The sequence below is a fragment of the Candoia aspera genome, chromosome 1, assembly GCF_035149785.1.
Source record: "Candoia aspera isolate rCanAsp1 chromosome 1, rCanAsp1.hap2, whole genome shotgun sequence".
In the NCBI taxonomy this organism is placed as follows: Eukaryota; Metazoa; Chordata; class Lepidosauria; order Squamata; family Boidae; genus Candoia; species Candoia aspera.
The window spans coordinates 233,384,675-233,405,024 of NC_086153.1; the positions used below are offsets into that span (position 1 = coordinate 233,384,675).

Genomic DNA, 20,350 nt, shown 5'->3' on the forward strand with positions numbered 1-20,350 from the left:
TCGTAACCCCTTACCTTATGGGCTGGTGTAGGACTGGGGGAGCCCCCTGGACAGAGTGATGGCAGAGGCTGGTGGGTCCTGACAGGGTGCGGAGCACAGAGCTGGGATGACCCGGGACCCCAGTGGGAGCTGGAGCGGAGCATTGTGGGGGCTGGAACGGCTGGAGCTGTTCGCGGCTGGAACTGCTGCTGGGGCTGCTGCTGCTGGGGCCCCCTGAGCAAGGGGGGAGTGCCTTGGGCTGTGCTGGGCCTCAATGGCGCTGGGACCCAGCAGATGCAGACGCCGGCAGTGCGGTGGACCTGGTGGCAACTGGGCCCGGGGGATATCCGCGGTGCAACGGGCCTCGTGTGGGCGTTGGAGGTGTGGCCGGAGCTACAGCTGGGAAGCGTGCTGAAACCCCCTGAACAAGTTGGGGGGGCGGCAATTGTGGAGAGCGGTGGATGCCGCGAATACCAGCAGCGCTGCAGACCTTGGTGAGTCGCCGATAGAAGGAACCACCTGGCCGCAAAAAACTGCTCCCGGGGCCTTGGCCAGGGCTCTCCAGATAACATGGAGGGCATTGGCCCAACTCAACCGGTGTGAACATCGACAGCGCAGCAGGCAGGGTGAGCAGCAACATTGGGGCAGCCCCTGGATAAATGGACTGAGTGGGGGTCCAGCGACCCATAGAAGAACTAGACTCCCCAGTAGAAGAACTGGTCTGTGGGTGTTGATTTTTGTTTTAAGAGCTGAGACCTCAGGACTTATTGTGGATCACCCACCATTCTTTTAGTCATCAACAGCCTGTCAGTTCTGTCGAGATTCCTCCAAGTTGAATGGGGTACTCACTCCCACGTGTGAGAGATGGGAAAGGGAGTACGGGTTATTGACTGGGAAGGACTGTATGGGAATACTTGCCTCCTGAGTGAGAGACGGGGCGAGGAGTAGTGGTTGTGTGCCCCCCCAACTAGTGAGAGAAGCCAAGGGGGGCACAGTGAATGAGTGGTAGGCGATGGTGAGGCCCTGACAACGCCGAGAGCCTGAGCTGGTGCATTTGAAGGGCCCTCCATCACCTTGTGATTGAGTGAGTGTATGAGGGGTTGAGTGATTGTATGCTTGGATGGAGGAATCTATTTTTAACCAGGGGTCTTTGGAGTCCAGGATTGGGGGCGAATGGATTACAAGCCTCGAGCGGATTGTAAGGCAGGACAGAGGATCGAGGTGGTGACGGGCCAGGGACATTATGACAGGAGCCGGAGGGCGGGCCATCTATGGGGAAAACGCCCCAGATGCTTACTACTGGTGGCGTGTTCCGGCCCTCCGTGCTCAAACCCAGACCCTGGTCAGCAGACCCATGGAGGCCCTGATCTACGGCTGCTGCTTTGTAATGCCAGGTCTGTTAACAACAAGGCCCCCCTCATTTGCGACTTGATCGCAGACAAGGGGGTGGATCTGGCATGTATTACTGAAACCTGGCTGGGCCCAGAGGGAGGTGTCCCTCTTTCAGAGATGTGCCCAGCCGGGTTTCGAGTATGGCACCAGCCGAGATCTCAGGGCAGGGGAGGTGGGGTGGCTGTCATCCGGGAATCTCTTGTGGCCTTCAGGGGTCATGCTCCACAAGTGACTGGGTGTGAGACCCTGTTTTTCAAGTTGGGTTCTCGGGAACAGTTGGGGGTGTTGCCAGTGTACCAGCCTCCCTGCTGCGTAGCAACCTCCCTGCCTGAGCTGCTGGAGGCCATCTCAGGGTTGGTGGTGGAGTTCCCCAAGCTTATGGTTCTGGGGGACTTCAACCTACCATCCCTGGGACAGACCTCGGAGGCAGCTCAGGAGTTCATGACCACCATGGCAGCCATGGACCTGATTCAGATCATTTGAGACCCAACTCGGGACAGTGGCCTCACCCCGGACTTAGCTTTCTTGTCAGAGCAGTGGCAACGTGATCTGAGGGGAGAGTTACAGCTATCTCCACTGTCACAGTCAGATCATGCCCTGGTTAGCCTGAGATTCTCCTATGCCGCCCCCCTCCGCAGGGAGGCAGGACCTATTCGATTGGTCCACCCCTGGCAACTAATGGACCCAGCAGGGTTTCAGAGAGAGCTGGGGGTTATACTCGGGGATCTGCACGGTCCAGTGGAGGCCCTGGCTGCTGCCTGGAATAGGGAGGCGGCCAGGGCCTTGGACAGGATCGCACCTGTGCAGCCTCTCTCATCCCATCGAACCCAACATTCCTCGTGGTTCAGAGGAGCTGAGGAGCTGAGACACCTAGAGCGCCGCTGGAGGAAGACAAAGACCGAATCTGACCGAACAAAAGCTAGAGTAGCTATTAAGGCCTACCTTGTGGCGGTAAGAGTGGCAAAACACCAGTATTTCTCCGCTCTTATTGCATCCGCAGAATGCCGCCTGGCGGCTCTGTTCAAGATTACCCGATCCCTTTTGGGGAAAGGGGACCTAGAGATCCATCTTCAGGGCTGAGGAGTTTTCTAGGCATCTGCAGGAAAAAATCGCTCAGATCCATTCCAAGTTGGACTCTGAGCATGAGGCAGTATCTGGGGAGATACCTGGGAAATGTTCTTACCCTGTTATCTGGGAACAGTTTGATCCTGTTGGACCCGAGGAAGTGGACAGGATCCTCTGGACTGTAAACACCACCACTTGCCAATTAGATCCATGCCCCTCCTGGCTGGTGAAGGTAGCTTGGGAGGGGACATGTGGTTGGGTCCAAGCGATGGTAAATACTTCCTTGAGAGAGGGGGTATTTCCGGCAGCCTTCAAGGAGGCTCCTCAAGAAACCATCGCTGGACCCGTTTACTGTTTCGCCCAGTCTCCCACCTCCCAGCAAGCAATGCGTGGAAGTGGACAATAGAATAGGAAGGACAAGAGACCTCTTCCAGAAAATTAGAAACATTGGAGGTAAATTCCAGGCAAAAATGGGTATGATCAAAAACAAAGATGGCAAGGACCTAACAGAAGAAGAAGAGATCAAGAAAAGGTGGCAAGAATATACAGAAGACCTGTATAGGAAGGATAACAATATCGGGGATAGCTTTGACGGTGTGGTCAGTGAGCTAGAGCCAGACATCCTGAAGAGTGAGGTTGAGTGGGCCTTAAGAAGCATTGTTAATAACAAGGCAGCAGGAGACGACGGCATCTCAGCTGAACTGTTCAAAATCTTGCAAGATGATGCTGTCAAGGTAATGCATGCTATATGCCAGCAAATTTGGAAAACACAAGAATGGCCATCAGATTGGAAAAAATCAACTTATATCCCCATACCAAAAAAGGAAAACACTAAAGAATGTTCAAACTATCGAACAGTGGCACTCATTTCACATGCCAGTAAGGTAATGCTCAAGATCCTGCAAGGTAGACTTCAGCAATTCATGGAGCGAGAATTGCCAGATGTACAAGCTGGGTTTAGAAAAGGCAGAGGAACTAGAGACCAAATTGCCAATATCCGCTGGATAATGGAAAAAGCCAGGGAGTTTCAGAAAAACATCTATTTCTGTTTTATTGACTATTCTAAAGCCTTTGATTGTGTGGACCATAACAAATTGTAGCAAGTTCTTAGCAGTATGGGGATACCAAGTCATCTTGTCTGCCTCCTGAAGAATCTGTATAATGACCAAGTAGCAACAGTAAGAACAGACCACGGAACAACGGACTGGTTTAAGATTGGGAAAGGAGTACGGCAGGGCTGTATACTCTCACCCTACCTATTCAACTTGTACACAGAACACATCATGCGACATGCTGGCCTTGAGGGATCCAAGGCTGGAGTTAAAATCTCTGGAAGAAACATTAACAATCTCAGATATGCAAATGAGACCACTTTGATGGCTGAAAGCGAAGAGGAACTGAGGAGCCTTATGATGGTGAAAGAAGAAAGTGCAAAAGCTGGTTTGCAGCTAAACCGCAAAAAAACCAAGATTATGGCAACCAGCTTGATTGATAACTGGCAAATAGAGGGAGAAAATGTAGAAGCAGTGAAAGACTTTGTATTCCTAGGTGCAAAGATTACTGCAGATGCTGACTGCAGTCAGGAAATCAGAAGACGCTTAATCCTTGGGAGAAGAGCAATGACAAATCTCGATAAAATAGTTAAGAGCAGAGACATCACACTGACAACAAAGGCCCGCATAGTTAAAGCAATGGTGTTCCCTGTAGTAACATATGGCTGCGAGAGCTGGACCATAAGGAAGGCTGAGCGAAGGAAGATCGATGCTTTTGAACTGTGGTGTTGGAGGAAAATTCTGAGAGTGCCTTGGACTGCAAGATCCAACCAGTCCATCCTCCAGGAAATAAAGCCAGACTGCTCACTTGAGGGAATGATATTAAAGGCAAAACTGAAATACTTTGGCCACATAATGAGAAGACAGGACACCCTGGAGAAGATGCTGATGCTAGGGAGAGTGAAAGGCAAAAGGAAGAGGGGCTGACCAAGGGCAAGATGGATGGATGATATTCTAGAGGTGACGGACTCGTCCCTGGGGGAGCTGGGGGTGTTGACGACCGACAGGAAGCTCTGGTGTGGGCTGGTCCATGAAGTCACGAAGAGTCGGAAGCGACTAAATGAATAAACAACAGCAACAAAACTCCCACCTCTCCTTTTTGGGGAAAGTTGTTGAGAAAGTGGTGGTGTTGCAGCCCCAGAGGATCCTGGATAAAACAGATTATCTAGACCCCTTTCAGTCAGGTTTCAGACCTGGTTATGGGATGGAAACGGCATTGGTCGCACTTATGGATGATCTCTGGCGGGAGCGGGATGGAGCCATCCTGGCTCTTCTTGACCTCTCAGCGGCTTTCGATACCATCAACCATGATATCCTTTTGGGTCGGTTCAGGGAGTTTTGGGTGGGCAGCGTAGACTTGCGCTGGTTCACCTCCTTCCTCCAGGGCCGGTCCCAGTCGGTGTTGATAGGGGAGGAGAAATCGGCCCCACAGCCCCTTCTTTGTGGGGTGCCGCAGGGATCAGTACTCTCCCCTCTCCTTTTTAACATCTACATGAAACCGCTGGGTGAGATCATTCGTCACCATGGGATGAGGTATCATCAGTATGCTGATGATACTCAATTATACATCTCCATCCTGGGTGAAGTAAGTGATGCCGTGACCACCCTTTCTGAGTGCCTGGGGGCTGTGGGGGCCTGGATGGGGAAAAACAGGCTTCAACTGAACCTAGTAAGATGGAGTGGCTGTGGATTAATGGCACCTCACGTCCCAGGAACTTGTCATCTTTAGTGCTGAATGGGGTTGCACTGCCCTAGACAGATCCGGTGTGTAACTTGGGGGTCCTCTTGGACTCACGACTCCTGCTCGAAGAGCAGGTGGCAGTCATGGCCAGGAGGGCCTTTGCGCAACTTCGTGTTGTGCGCCAGTTATGCCCTTTCCTGGACCAAGAGGCCCTCCAAACAGTCACTCATGCCCTGGTCATCTCCCATATGGATTACTGCAATGCACTCTACATGGGGCTACCCTTGAAAAATATCCGGAAGCTACAGCTGGTCCAGAATGCGTCTGCACGGGCAATCTTGGGTGCTCCAAGATTTGCACACACAACACCTTTGTTGCATGAGCTCCACTGGGTCCCAGTTTGCTTCCGGGTCCAATTCAAGGAGTTGGTTATCACTTTTAAAGCCTACATGGCATGGGGCCAGGATACCTGAGGGACCGTCTCATCCCTATTACATCGACCCGCCCCATCCGGTCATGCAGGGAGGGCATGTTACGGGCCCCATCTATAAAAGAATTCCATCTAGCGGGGTCTCGGAAGTGTGCCTTCTCTGCTGTAGCTCCCGCCCTTTGGAACATCCTTCCCCCAGAGGTGAGACAAGCCCCCTCGCTCCTGGACTTCCGCAAAAGGTTAAAGACCTGGTTTTGTAGGCAGGCTTCGAATGGGAGGGCAAATAATTACACCTGGGGATGGCTAGCGCCATGAAGTGATTCGGAGGGACCTACCACACTGAAGGTCTGATTAAGATCTCTTCACCATGTAGATTTTATTATATTTATATTTTTATTGTATTTTTTAATTGTAATGGTTTTATATTTTAATCTTGTTTTATTGTAAGCCGCCCAGAGTCCCCCCATTGGGGAGAGATGGGCGGTGAATAAATTTATAAAATAAATAAATAAAAAATGTGTTTTTGATGTTTGATGTAAGGGTCATGTTCAGCCAGCCATATAAGGGAATTTCAAAATGTCTAAGTGTAAATAATAAATCTCTGCTGAGCTTGAGCTGACACAATGATACTGAGAAGGAGTTAATACTGTATACCATTTAGTTCGTACATACTAGATGCAGGTAGTCTTCATTTAGTGACCACCTCATTTAGCGACCATTCGCAATTACAACTGTGATAAAGTAACTTTATGATCAATCCTCGCATTTACAACCTTTGCAGGTCTGTAAAGCAAAGGAAAGCTGAAGTAAGATCATAAGCAGAGTCATGGTTTCACTGAGCGACCACTTTGCTTAATGACTGAGTTGCTGGTCCCAATTGTGGTCACTAAACAAGGACTACCTTTATAGGAGTTTGTTTTTTGGTTCTTTGTATAAATGTAGCTTGCAAATAACAGAAGTAGTGCTATATGCTATAAATAGCTCAAAATATTTTAATTTAATTATATATCAAGGACCAGTCCTTGGCTAGGTTCAGCTCACATTGCTTGAGTACAGGAATTTCTATGTAATTAATTATGGAGAACAGCATAATCTTCCATTAGCATTACCAAGAAAGCAATTCAGCACAAATAAGAAAAAGGGACTCAATTTCCACATTAGCAGGACAGAAGATAGATATATTAAGATAGCTATGTAGCCAGTTTGGTCTAGTGGTTAAAGTGCTGGGCTAGAAACCAGGAGACAGAGTTCTAGTCCCGCCTCAGGCATGAAAGCCGGCTGGGTGACCCTGGGCCAGTCACTCCCTCTCAGCCCAACTCACCTCACAGGGTGGTGGTTGCAGGGGAAATAGGAGGAAGAAGGCCTATTAGGTATGTTTGCTGCCTTGAGTTATTTATAAAAATATTTTTTAAATTTATAAAAAATAATAAAGGTGGGATAGAAAATCTAAAAAAACCAAAACATTAGAAATAAGAAAGGTATCAAGGGTCCATTAATATTTTATTTGAATTGTAAGATCTAATCTCATGACTTAGCAATATAAGGTGATATATCCTGTTAGACCAGACATGTGACCCAATGTAATGTCTCATATTTAAACTAATGAAAGATGGCTAAAAATAAGCTGATTAGATTGCAGCTGTAAGCAAAAAGTAAAGTTAGATGTAGAGTAACATCATACACCTGTTACAGACTGACATTATTATAATATATTTATGAACTGGCCTGCTGTGTGTGAGTTCACATAAGCACAAAATCTATCATTCTGAGAATAAATCTATTGCAAACATGGGAGGCATCTATTTTAAAGCAGCCTAACATTAATAATTATGCTTCATCATCAAATGCATGTGAATTTCAGTAGACTTGCCCTACTGTTAACACAGAAAAAAGATTATGTTCCACTGACACAAATAGATACAGCAGAACATGTGGGTGGGAAACATCTAGTTCAAGTTAATGACCATTTGGAAAAATTCCAAATATACTTTTTAAAATTTTTTATTTAATGAGCTTGTGTGAGTACCTAATTACAGCCCATGAAATCTCAAACAATGTTTGCTTTAGATCAGAAGTGTTTACAGTAATCAAATGAAAAAAGGGCCTGAAAAAATATCTCCATTGATACGCTAATTGAAAGATCATTCAAAGTAAATAGAAACCATAGAAAGGTAACAGGGTAGCTGCATTTCCATAATACACTCTACCAGCAATTCTCAAAGTGTGGTCTGGGAGTCCCCGAGATCCATTCAGGGAGTCTGCAAAGTCAAATATTTTAAAATTTCTCAGTTTTAATTTCTAATATAGTAAGTATCAATAGATATAACCCACATAAACCGAAGCTCTTTGGGATCCTCAATCATTTTTAAGAAAGTAAACAGGTTCTGAGACCAAAATGTTTAAGAATCACTGCACTGTACCACACTTGGTTTGCTTACTTGCCCTATCATATGAATCCAGGCAATGTGATTTGTAAAGCAAGGTTTATAGTTCAAGATATTTTGTGAACCCAGTTACTTGTTATTTGATAAACCACTATTAAACAAATCATGGCTTAATACATTATATAAACACAACCTCAGTGTGTGAAGTGGCAGAAGGTTTGGCTACCTACCTGATGTATTACTGCACAAGATGAAAACCTTTCCCTTTCAATTAAGAGAAGGCTGAGGCCATCTACACTTGCAACTCTTAGCTGGCTTCACCTAACATGTTAACCCAAAGCTAACAAACTCTGTTCTATGATGTGTGGAATCTGGACATTGTTCTACTTTTTCAGTATGAACCACAGAATATCAGATCATATTCCATTAAAAAATAATGCGACACTGAAACCACACACAAAATATCTACTGTAGAAAATCCTTTTGCTGAAGAATCAGAAAAAAGGCAGCTTTTCTTTTACTTGATGATTTAGGATTTTAGTTAGCTATAGAAAAGCACAAAAATCTGAGAATTTTATGGCACTTTAGCAAACAGGTTTGTTCAAATGTGGCTGAATGTCCAGCAGCCCAAGATAGTACAAACACTACAAGTTTAAAAATCAGGCTCAAAGGAACAAATTTGGATGCCTGTTACCAGAAAAATCTTCTCTTACTGCATCAATTCATGATGTGAGTTCTTGTACTGAGGGCAGCAGCAAGCAAGGCTGCAAACTTCAGTGAAGAAAGGGCCATCAAACCCCTTACTGGTAGCTCCATGCAGCTGCTTTCTAACTCTTCATCTGGCTTCCTGTAACAGAGGCTGTAGAGGAAGCAAACCAGAAGTCAGTTCAGTAAAACTTGGTTTTCCTATAGTGGAAGGTGATATGGTAGCTTAAGTTGCCCTAAGATTAATATTCACATGTAAACTTCTGAGAGCACATTCCACGAAATCTAAGAAGTCATTTGTCTTTACACAAAACTGGAGACGAAGCCTGTATGACTTAGGTTCCCTGTGCTTTAGGTCTCCAATAAAGTTGTGTATTGAGAAATGAGTGGCTTCTAGACCAAGACACCAGATTTTGCCAATGTAGGCTTTAAGAAATCTCCAGAATTCAACTATCGCTGGCTTCTACCTTTGTGCAGGTTTATGACAAGTGGCAGAAATTTTTAAAATACAGGTGATTTGAAACACTTCTGTTGTTTAATATGTGCCTCACGCTTCCTGCTAAATTAGCTCCAACTCCAAAATCTCATTGAGTTTCTAGAAACTATGCTGCACACTCTCCATGCCTAGAAACTATTTTCCCTAGCATAGGTATCGGAAATTCATGAATCTCCAGTTGTCACTAAGCTACAATTTCTGACAACTTCAGTTAGTATGTACAGTGGAAAATAATGGTAGGAATTGTTCTTTAATGCTATGTAGAGTCAGAGATTCCTTACTTCAGCTTGGTAAGTACAGTTGTTTGCCATATTTTACTTCAACTTTCAATTCTCAAAATGGCAATCTTTTTAATTAGCCCACTCCATTTTACACTGAGATTTTGCCTGAAGGTAAATTACAAACATTTCAGTAGTTTCATGACTATTTTAAAATTCAGGTTTAGGGCACAATATTCCAGGTTGGAAAATTAAATGGATTAGGCCCAATAACCTCTAATAAGCCAGAATGGTGGCTAAATGCATATGGCAGGAAAAGAGATTAGCGGATATAGTTCTAGCATTTTGTTTATGTATTAGCAGAAGCAAAATAAAATTATACAGTTGTCTTTGGAGTCATTTAGATTGCAGGAGCTAATTTTTATCTGAGCAGCTTTTTGATTGCAAGTTGGCGATCCATAGTATAGGGATTGATCAATTAAATATTTGGTTCTTCACCGGGTTTATATCATCTCCTTGGAATTCCCTCTAGAAGATTTTTCAGTCCCCCCCCCCCACCTTCTGTCCTGTATTTCTTTCTGGGTGAAATACAAGGTACTGATTATTATGTTTAAAGCCTAATATGGTTTAGAGGTTTCAGCTGTTTGAAAAAACACCTCTTTCTGTTTGAGTCCCAACACCACCCCCGTTCAACTGAGATTGTCTGAGAAAATTTGCCTACCGTTGTCACATGGGTGACCTGGAGTCAAGCCTTTCCTGTGTCTGCCCCAGTTCTTTGGAATGTACTCCCTTCTGAGTTTTGGTGTGTGTGTGCTGTGTATGTAGCAGTTAAAAAATACTTTTAAACGCATATGAAAGCACCATATTCACTTTCAATACATTCAGCATAGCATAATTCCTCACCTCTCGCATGTCTTGTGAATTCACATCTGGACATTTCCATCCTGGTATGGCAAGACCCAACAACACTAACACTCCAAACACCACAATCAGCATTCCCAGAATGTTTGCAAGCCAAGCCTCTGCAGGAAGCTTGGAGTATGGCGTTGTTGAATTTTTTCTAAAAGGATAGTCAAACAAAGTGTCTGATGAAAACTGGTTCAACTCACACATTTCTGCAAAAATCCAAAAAGGAGGGAATGCTGGAATGCATTAATAAATGTTTTAGGCCATTTGTTCCTTCCCTTTGATCATCTGTGGCTTTATCTACTGTCTTTTTTACTATTCCAGGCCTCCAAAACTTTACTATTGACTTCATAATATAATTTCCAAAATGATATAACGGATCTCACACATCAGTTCTGCATCTTTATCTGTTATGAGTAATGTTGGAAAAACTAAATATACAAAGGCTGGAAATAATTCTACACAAGCCTTCCAGAACCTTGAGTTGCCCAGATGTGTTAAACCTCCCTTTCCATACTTTCTAAACATGGAAGGCACAAAATTGGAAGAAATTTATGTAGACACTCCAAGACAAACACCTGCCATGGGGAAATCATTCCTAAGGGCATCCCTGTAGCTGGATTCTAGGTGCCTGATAATCTTTAGGAACACTCCCCTTCTGTACTTAAAAAAATATTTTTGTTACTGTCAAGATCCATAACAAGAGATTTTAGTCCAGATCAGCCTGAAGAGTTTCCTTTCCTTCCTTGTTTTCTGGATTGAAATTGATAAGCCAAATAATTAACTTTTTATAGCTATTATTTGTTACCTCAGAACAGTAGACAAAATACCGATACGCATTTCACTACGTTCTTCTGATCAGCCCACCACCAAATTCCATTACTCACAATCTGAAGAATAGCTTTTCATTAATGCCTGAGATGCAGGATGCAATAGCCAAAGCAAGGATGGTAGAGCCAAAGAAAACATGGATAGGTTTGTAGAGGGCTCGGAACCAGATGGGGGTCCAAGGCATCAAAAAAGAAGCAAACCCCATCAGCCACTGGAAGGGAGAAACATGAATTGGAAGCCTTACCTTGTGGTATCTGCATTGTATCTGAGGCTACACAAATTATCCATACATGATTAGCAATGCCAGGGTGATAACTTGGCCAGCAGATGTACTTTTCCCCCTATCACTTAAATTTTTTTCATATATATATAAATATAAATAATCTTGGATCTTCAAGCATGCAGGACCACAATATCTGTAAGAATATGATTGTCATATATGATTCCATCTCTCAGAATGCAACAAATGTCATGCAGGCAATATATTGCATGTTTCTTTAGGTAATTCATGATTGACATGCATAACGCTTTGGTTTAATCTCAGAAGAGATGGCCACTTGCCCAGTAGCTGAAAGGTAATCTCTCTTTTTATAGAATTAATTTCTGGTGACAGAAACCGAAGACACACAGGATATGGAAAAACACCACCCAGTGTTTCTTCAGGAAAAGCTTAGCAGTATCGACTGCATACTACTAGAGATTGAAAGCTAAGCTATTCAGATGACAGCCTAATTGGCTATCCTTCAGAGTCCTAGAAGCTGCCTTATACCAAATGAGGCTGTTGATTTATCTCACCCGCTACTACTACACTGACTAGCATTGGTTCTCCAGAGTTTCAGACAGGATCTCTTAACCTTTTCTGAAGATCAACTATAGTAAAAATAAAAGGTTAGAGGTTATTCAAAATATTGCTGTCCTTGTTTGTTTCCAGTGTAGCACCTCTTCTCTGGGAAACTAGTGGGACATATACTTTTGACACAAATCAATCAACTGATGTGCTCTTACCTACCTGGCATGAAAAAAGTAGCACAGCAGAGAGCCCAAGCCAACTGTGTAAAGAGTACATGTTAGGGATCTTCTGCACACTGTGAAACTCAAAGACAGCCTCCAATCCCAGGACGACAAGGACAAAGGCTACGAGAGTCAGTGTCGCGTGCAGAACCTTCCAAGGGAACTTGGGCCCCGTTTGGGAAAAGGGCAAACGGTACACCAGTGCTGCTGCAGGGAAAAGAAGCGGGGAAACCATCAGAGCCAGATGATACAGCTCTGGTGTTTAACTGGGGATGGTACCAGATGAAGAGGAAAAGGGCAAAGAAACTAGATCCTTTCTTCACTTACCTGTACCATACAAGACCAGCATGCCTGCCACCATGAGAGCTGGGTGCCAGTTAAACATCTTATGAGAACCATCCCAGGCAAAGCCGCCAAGCCAGTGCTGACTCCAGTATACTGTAAGCCCCAAACACAAGATCCCCAGAATTCCCACAAGGATTGAAAATGATAGAAATGGAACCGTAGGCATCCCACTGCTACCTGGAAGCATGCCTGAGAAAATAAAGCAAGATACCAGGAACTGAGCAATCTAGGTTACTGATGCGTGATTAAATTCTAGTTAATCTGTCCTTCCTGCCCAATTTTGCCTTCCGTCGCCCAACTCCGAACGGCATTGCTTTCAGCTGTACTGTATGGGACACTCACTTCAGTTTTGTCATTATCACCCAAAGGGGAGGAGCTAGGGAGAAACGGCCAGAGGAAATATCTTAACGTGCTTTACCCGTTAAAACTCATGGCTCTGCAGTGCCTCTGGGCTGATTCAAGCTGATCAAATTCAAACTGGGTGGCAGGATTACAAAACTCACCACCACCAGTGTATTTGGTAAGGTTTTCGTCCTTTTCAAAGCCAGAAATGCGGCGTACTCATAAGCTCTTCCTACTTAGTACAATCATCACTGAATACAGTTTCTAAGGGGACTGATGAGTGCATTCCACAACAGAATGCATCAATTTTATCATTACACGGGATGAAAGATGCAGTTCAGTCCAATAAAAAAGGCCAAACCTATCCTCTCCATACTTCGAAGGAGCCTAAGCAATCATTTATGTAAGTGACGTCAGCATTCCAAAGGGAGTTAAAACTACTAGATCCAGCTTATCTAATGATGTTGCAGGCAAAAATAAAAGTCATTACTGTCAAGCTACTTCAATAAGAGAACGGAAAGGATATCACATTTTTAAAATTGAATAGGCAAGGTTCAAATTGCAACCTCCTCCTGTATCCCCAAAAGCACCTGCAACCACAGCTTCTTGAGAAAGCCAACAGTCATGAGTTCACTTCTGCTTTTCAAGCAGAAGTTGAGGCTGAATAAATATCAGAAAATGTCTTAAAATAGTTCATGGTGGTAACTAAAACTTCACTCTTCACAACACCTTTAGAGCAGAGAAAGGAAATGGATGTTCTTGTCCTATTTGAGTATCTTCTTTAAATATAGTATTTTTTCCAGGCTGCCAGGCAACTTTTACAATACTTTTTCTAAAAGTGGACAGTTATATTGAAATTTGTATTTATAAGTGTTTGTGATATCTATACATACATCCATGCACATGACCAAATATATGACCATCTACATCAAAATCAGGGAGTATAACACTGAAAGCATTAATTAGAATGAAAGCTATGTATGTGTGTGGTGTATGACAATGAACTTATGTACCAAGTTCTAGTGCAGCCAAATTAATCTGGCTCAGCTACCACACACACAAATCTCTTAAGTCTAACTTATGTTCACTGCCTCTATTATTCCAACAGAATTATAGAATAATTGAGTTGGAAGGAACCACAAGAATCCTGTAGTCCGACTCTGTGATATGCAAAAACACTAATTAGACCATCTGTGAGAGGTGGCTGTCCAGCTTTAAAAAAAGAAAACTTCCAGAGATGAGAACCTGAAACCTCCATAGGTAGATTGTTCCAGTGCTGTATAGATCTTACTGTCAGGAAGTTTTTCCTGATATTTCAGACAAAATCTAGGTAGCTGCAACTACCTAGTAGTTCATCACTTCTGGTCCTACTTTCTGTAGCAATAGGAGGCCTGTCAACCATATTCTCTATGGCACCTTTTTATATACCTGTGGAGGGCATAGGGAATGGCCTTGAAGGACAGAAGGAAGAGCCACTCCCAAGGCAACAGTCAAATAAGTAAGGCTTGAGCCTGGACCAAGAAAATAGTGCGAGTCAACATCACAGGCTCCTCCCTGGTTCACCCAAAGATAAAGTGAGGGAGAGGGGACATACGTTCAGACCCGCAAGATTCTGTTACTATGGCTGTACAATAGAAGTAGTTCCAACCTATACGGCATCGGTTTGTCTGGTCCACCTGTAGGACTGACAATACCTGGACACGGTTTTATATCCCTTCCATCATGTCTTCCTTTGACAATCCTCCAACAGATGCTTGCATAGTTGAAACCTCCCTTCCTAAACCCTCTTCATGGTTTTCTAAGGTTGTGGTTATCTGCTTCAATAAATATTTATTTCAATTTATATGGCCACCCATCTCAGTGCAGCTAACACATACTTAATAGGGTCCCTCGTGTGTGGGAGATGGGCAAAAATATGATAGATAGATAAATGAATAATAGACAGCCGAAGTGAAAAACCAAAACAAGCAGCAAACAAATCAGCACAACCACTGCACAGGCTTTGCCACACATCCAGATCCCCAAGCTCAGTAACACAACCATGTCTTTAAGGCCTTACAGAACACTAGCAGGGTCAGGGCTAATCTAATTGCCTCTTCCCCATTACATCAGCCTGTCCCACCCGATCGTGCAGAGAGGGCTAGCTGCGGACCCCGTCTCTAAGATAACCTCAGTTGGCGGGGTCCAGGAAGCGGGCCTTCTCTGCAGTGGCGCCTGCCCTGTGGAACACGCTGCCCCCGGAGGTGAGATGGCCCCATCGCTCCTGGCCTTTCAGAGGAGTCTGAAGACCTGGTTCTGCTGTCTCGCTTGGGGCGGAGAGGGGAATAGATCTACATGGGGATGGCTACTATAGACCACTCCTCCCACACTTGGACTGTTTTAGATTCTTTTGCCACCTGGACTTTTATTTTTTACTTTTATTTATATTATTTATTGCTGTAATTTTATATTGTATATTTTATTCATTGTATTACTGTTGTTTTAAATGATTATTGTAAACCGCCCAGAGTCCCCTGATGGGAGGGGACAAATTGGATAAATAAATAAATAAATCTCATGGACAAGGCTCTATCTCTTCCAGCTGGTTTGGAGCAGACACCTAAGCTATCCCTTTTGTTAGCTTGCCAGATACTGTCCACACTCATGTTATCACGAATCCAACTGACCTCTATAAAGGTAAGTTAATTCTTGACTATGTAATGCTACACCATCTCCATTCCTGTATTGCCTATTCCTCTAAAGTAAAGTGTAGTTATTAAGACCAATGTTCCACTGGTGGGATTCATCCCACCGTGTTTTGGTAATTCCTATTATACCATACATCTTTGTGCCTCATGATCCAGATCTTCTTGCTTTTACCCTTACTTTGTCCATTAGCACACAGCAGGCCTGCAAAACTTGCAGCCCACCAAGCAGCCGTATGTGACCTGCTGGTGTTTTTTGAAAAATAACCAATCCACTTCTGCCAAACATAGCTTCTGCCTAGGTTTTTGCAACTACTTGCTCCCCGAAAAACACACTGCTGAGTGCCTCCAATGCCTCCAGGCCTCACAGGCACTGCCAGCTCCATCACTGCCACTGTGCTGCTAGTTGCCACAGCTGACAGGCAGGCCAGCTGTTCCTTTGTGGCCCACAATTATTTTTCAGGTATTAATCTGGCCCTTTGTCTCCCAAGAGTTCTGCAGGCCTGGTGTAGGGACATTTAAGATAATGGGTTGACCTTCCTGCATTCAGTTTCTCTTTTCCTTTATGTCCATATTGCCTTGTTAAACTGGGAATTCCCAAATCTTTCACTTTGCTGCTGTATTCAATTTATTACTCGGCATTCTTTACTCAACAGTGGTCTCATGATTTCCACTCTCTAGTTTAAAGCCCTCCTGGCCAATTTAGCCCATTGTCATCCAAAAATTTACTTTCTCTCTTTAGTGAGATGAATTCCATCTCTAAACAACAGCCCCTTCACTTCAAACCTATGTTGTTTGCACCAATGTTGCAAAGAGTACACTTTTTTTTTTCCTGTTGCTGGACTTTTGCTTTTAACAGGAAGTTCTGATGATACCATCATCTGAGTCCCAAGATCCTTCACCCTCCTCCCAAAGCCATGAAGTCACTCTTGATATGCTGGAGGTTATGCCTTGCAGCATCATGGTTAAGCACAAATGGTCTAATCAGCAGGTCGTATAAGCCCCATCACTGTTTCCATCACATTTCATATTTGGACATCTGGGAGACATTATACATGTCAAGATGAAAGATCTAGATGACAAATGGAAGCTTCACTGCCTCTCAGAAGGAGTCAGCTACAATTACATCTTCCTTTTCTTCTCGATAACCTGTGATAGATCTCTGTCGCTCCAGTGACAGTTTCTTCAGTGTGTGTATTTTGTAGCTAACTCATGCTTGTAGAAATTTCTTTGGAGGCTAGAGGTTGAAACTGGGTGCCAAAGTTTAGGAGGTCTGCTTTGTGGGTGTTTTGCTTCTGATAGTAATTTATTGTCAGTTGTTTTTTCACACTGCTCCCCTGCTTGCATCATCCACACTACCATTCAGTAAGTCTTTATTTGACAAATGTGGTATAAGCATGATATTCTGGCCTGTTATACATAAATTTTTGCTTTCAGAAGTTCTACAAAATGACACTTTTCACAGATGAAAACCACTGTCTTCTGGGAGAAAGGAAAATATGGCACAGCTGTTGCAGGGGTCTACCAGAACTGTATCTTTGGCCATTATGTCACCTAAGTGTTGTGGAGGAATAAAGAAAAAAAAGCAAGTAGATAGCAGCACATGGGCTGCCAGCTTGAGCAAGTCAGATAAAATCCAGCTCTTCTGATTCTGGTGACTTCTACTCTCTTCCCAGAATCAACCAGGAATATGTAACTGTGTCCATAAAATAAATGTTATTTTTAATTATGTATCCACACAGGTATACAAACTCAGAATAGCACTATAGTTGGAAGAGTTAAGTAAATGAGGAAAGAAGAAAAGCTGAAGTGGGCTGTGCAAGTATGAAGAAATCTAAGTGCTTTCTATCATAATCTGTCCTTCCATACCAACAGAATGCAATAAACTCCTTTGCAACGAAATAGTTTAAATGCCATAGTACCTTTTTTATTCTTTAAAAAACAGCAAAACAAGTAACACTAAGGCTTAGATTTCGAAGCTGGGCTTTATTACAGGACTACAAACTGAAGGCTGCTGGAGCTATATATCGCTTAAGGAACTAATACCAACTTGAGTAAACAATAAAGTGCATCGCCCTGCTCTGTTTTGAGAAAAATGCGCAGCCATTTTTTAGATTAACTGGTCTAAAGAGCATTAACTGCGTTGGCAAAAGTCAGAATGATTACCCACGCAATAACATATAGATCATCAATTGTATTAATACTTCCTAGCGAAGCAGAGCGTGCAGCAGCAGATCTAAGAATCAGCAAGTGTCCGTCGCTCTCCGGGGGAGAATAAGTAGCTTTGTCGACTGGCCAATCAAAGACTACAGGAAAAGCGATATTGGCAAAAACAAAAACAAAAACAAAGTCTTCTGGAGCAAAATATCGGCGGGAGAACCTGCTATGATCCTTTACAAAAATGACCTTGTAGGTCACTTATAGTCACAATGATTGCAGATATTAAAGAATATCATTATTCCCTTCCTCAATCCAATTACAACGAACCACTGTCAAACAGACAACTGAAAAATGCACACAATTTCTCATACCTCGCTTCCGCCTAAGTCGCAGAGACTGTCGGGAAAAGTAGTTCCAGTCCTCAACAGCCCCTTTAAAGCTGTTGTCATCGCCTTCGCTCATTGCAAACGAAGAACTTAAGCCCCTCGGCTCGCAGTTAATAACCCCGCCCAATGAAGAGTTCCGATTTATCTGGATGTCTGGGAAATGTAGTTTTCTTAGTCTCACGTGCTGCTTGGAGAAAGCCTCCTTTACAGGGAGATTTAAAGTCGTCCCGCCCTTTTTTCCCCGCTTCTTAGCTTTCGTCTTTAGTACGTTTCTTGGTGTCCTCATACATATATTATAATGTGTACATATATTTGCAGCCTCATGCACAAGTTCACACTGCCCCCAGAGAGTTTCCTGTAATTTTCTCAATTGCCTGCCACGTGCAGCATGTTTATGCAGACAAGTAGACATATCAATGGAAATGTCTGTTTCTCACACACTAATTGAAAGATTACCATCCCTAGCATGAATTATTAGCTGCCTCATTCATTGGGCTAAGTGTGTAAGTCCAGAAGGCGGGTTTCCACATTACAGAAGTAAGTCATAATGTGACTGCTTTGTTTTGGGTTAGGGTTATCTAATAAAGTGAGCTGTTCTTCACAAAACTCTTTTAATAAAATGTGTTAATCAGAAAAGGTACTGCTAGACTCCTCCTGATACGCTGAACCCAGCCACTGTAATTTGTAAAACCATGGTTTGTAATAATAGTTTATAAATATAAACATTGTTTGTCACTGCCACCTTTAATGTGCTGGAAGACTCAATGCTTTTTTTTTTAATCAGTTTGCTTTCTATTGAAAGAGGCCTTTTTCCCCTACTGTTTTATTTAAATGGCAATCCTATAATGTTTACCCAAGCATGTTTCACTGATCTCAATTATCTCAATAGCCTTTCCACTGAGTAGCCATGTATAGAACTACACTGCTGTGTCATGAGCTTAAAACTTTCATTCTTCTGATGTTCCTGTTTTACTGATTTCTTTTTCTTTGTAAGCCACTTTGGGAGGTAAATATACTAAAGGACACGATAGGAAAACATATTAAACAGTAAATATATGTAAGTTTCACTACAAAATTTCATCCTTCAAGAAAAGCTGCTCCACCCGCCCCCTTTTCATAATGGATGAGCACAGCTGTATGCATTTTTAAAGCTGCAATATCTGCTTGGCTTCAGGCAATCAATACAAATTGATCTGATACACTTGATGTGAAAAAAAAGTGCTAGAGAGCCAAATAAAAGGATGTAATTGATTGGTGCACAAAACTCACTGGTGGGCAAGAACTTTTTGACAGGCGAAAAAGGAACAAGAGTCAGAATACATCTCATAAAATGTGTTTGAGGAAGGGCAATTTTTTTTTAATCAAATGGCATAGCAGTTTGGTGTTCATGCTGCTTTTTCTTGCTGGGAAATCCTTGTGAGGTCCAGCAGCCAGATGTGTAGACTACTGTCACATTGCCCGGGGTGCACCAAGAGGAAGCTAGTCTACAGTCTACATTGCACCGAGTTGGGCTGAGAGAAAGTGACTGGCCCAAGGTCACCCAGCCGGCTTTCATGCCAAAGGTGGGACTAGAACTCACAGACTCCTGGTTTCTAGCCCATTGCCTTAACCACTAGACCAGGGGTCCCCAACCCCTGGGCCATGGACTGGTAGCAGTCCGTGGCTTGTTAGGAACCGGGCCGCACAGCAGGGGGTGAGCAGTGGGCAAGAGAGCAAATTTAAAGCCTGAGTATTTACAGCCACTCCCCAGCGCTTGCATTACCGCCTGAGCTCCACCTCCTGTCAGAGAAAGCAAGCCCATTAGCTGCTATCTCCAAACGGCAGGAAGAAAAAAGAATAAAAGATCAGGAAAAAGAGGAAGCACTTGAATCATCCTGAAACCATCTCCCCCACAGTCCATGGAAAAATTGTCTTCCACGAAACGTCCCTGGTGCCAAAATGGTTGGGAACCGCTGCACTAGACCAAACTGGCTCTTGAAGGGCAATTATCTTTTAATATACCATAAAGAAAAAGGCTATTTCTTCTACTGCAGCAAAAGGTAAAAGAAAAAAGGCCTTTTTTCTATCTCATTAATAGACATAAGAATATACCACAATAGTAATCGTTATATATAATACAAATAGAAAAGTAAAATAATGGTCATTATTTCTGTGAGTATTTACTTGGAGAGTTAATTATAGAAATTAATAAAGGGAATCAAGATTTTACAAGAGGCATGAATATATTCACACAGTGTGCTAATCGTTAATTAAAATAAGCTTTATTAAATTAACACATTTGTT

The 20,350-nt window shown here is 43.4% G+C and overlaps 1 protein-coding gene across 3 annotated transcripts; it reads right to left on the reverse strand.

Moving 5' to 3' along the window:
- Nucleotides 1-7,082: 7,082 nt before the first annotated feature.
- Nucleotides 7,083-18,171, reverse strand: LOC134487399 (lysosomal membrane ascorbate-dependent ferrireductase CYB561A3). 3 transcript variants are annotated; one of them, XM_063289183.1, is made up of 6 exons: nucleotides 18,053-18,171; nucleotides 12,478-12,684; nucleotides 12,149-12,357; nucleotides 11,196-11,410; nucleotides 10,306-10,462; nucleotides 7,083-8,842 (listed from the first exon to the last, which is right to left on the reverse strand). In XM_063289183.1, exons 1-6 carry the CDS (start codon nucleotides 18,141-18,143, stop codon nucleotides 8,819-8,821), a joined length of 903 nt encoding a protein of 300 aa, XP_063145253.1. In that variant the 5' UTR covers nucleotides 18,144-18,171; the 3' UTR covers nucleotides 7,083-8,818. The 3 variants fall into 3 exon arrangements, with proteins under 3 accessions (XP_063145253.1, XP_063145254.1, XP_063145255.1); XM_063289184.1 differs by having other exon boundaries at nucleotides 11,196-11,350; nucleotides 18,053-18,169; XM_063289185.1 differs by lacking the exon at nucleotides 11,196-11,410 and having other exon boundaries at nucleotides 18,053-18,170.
- Nucleotides 18,172-20,350: the final 2,179 nt, after the last annotated feature.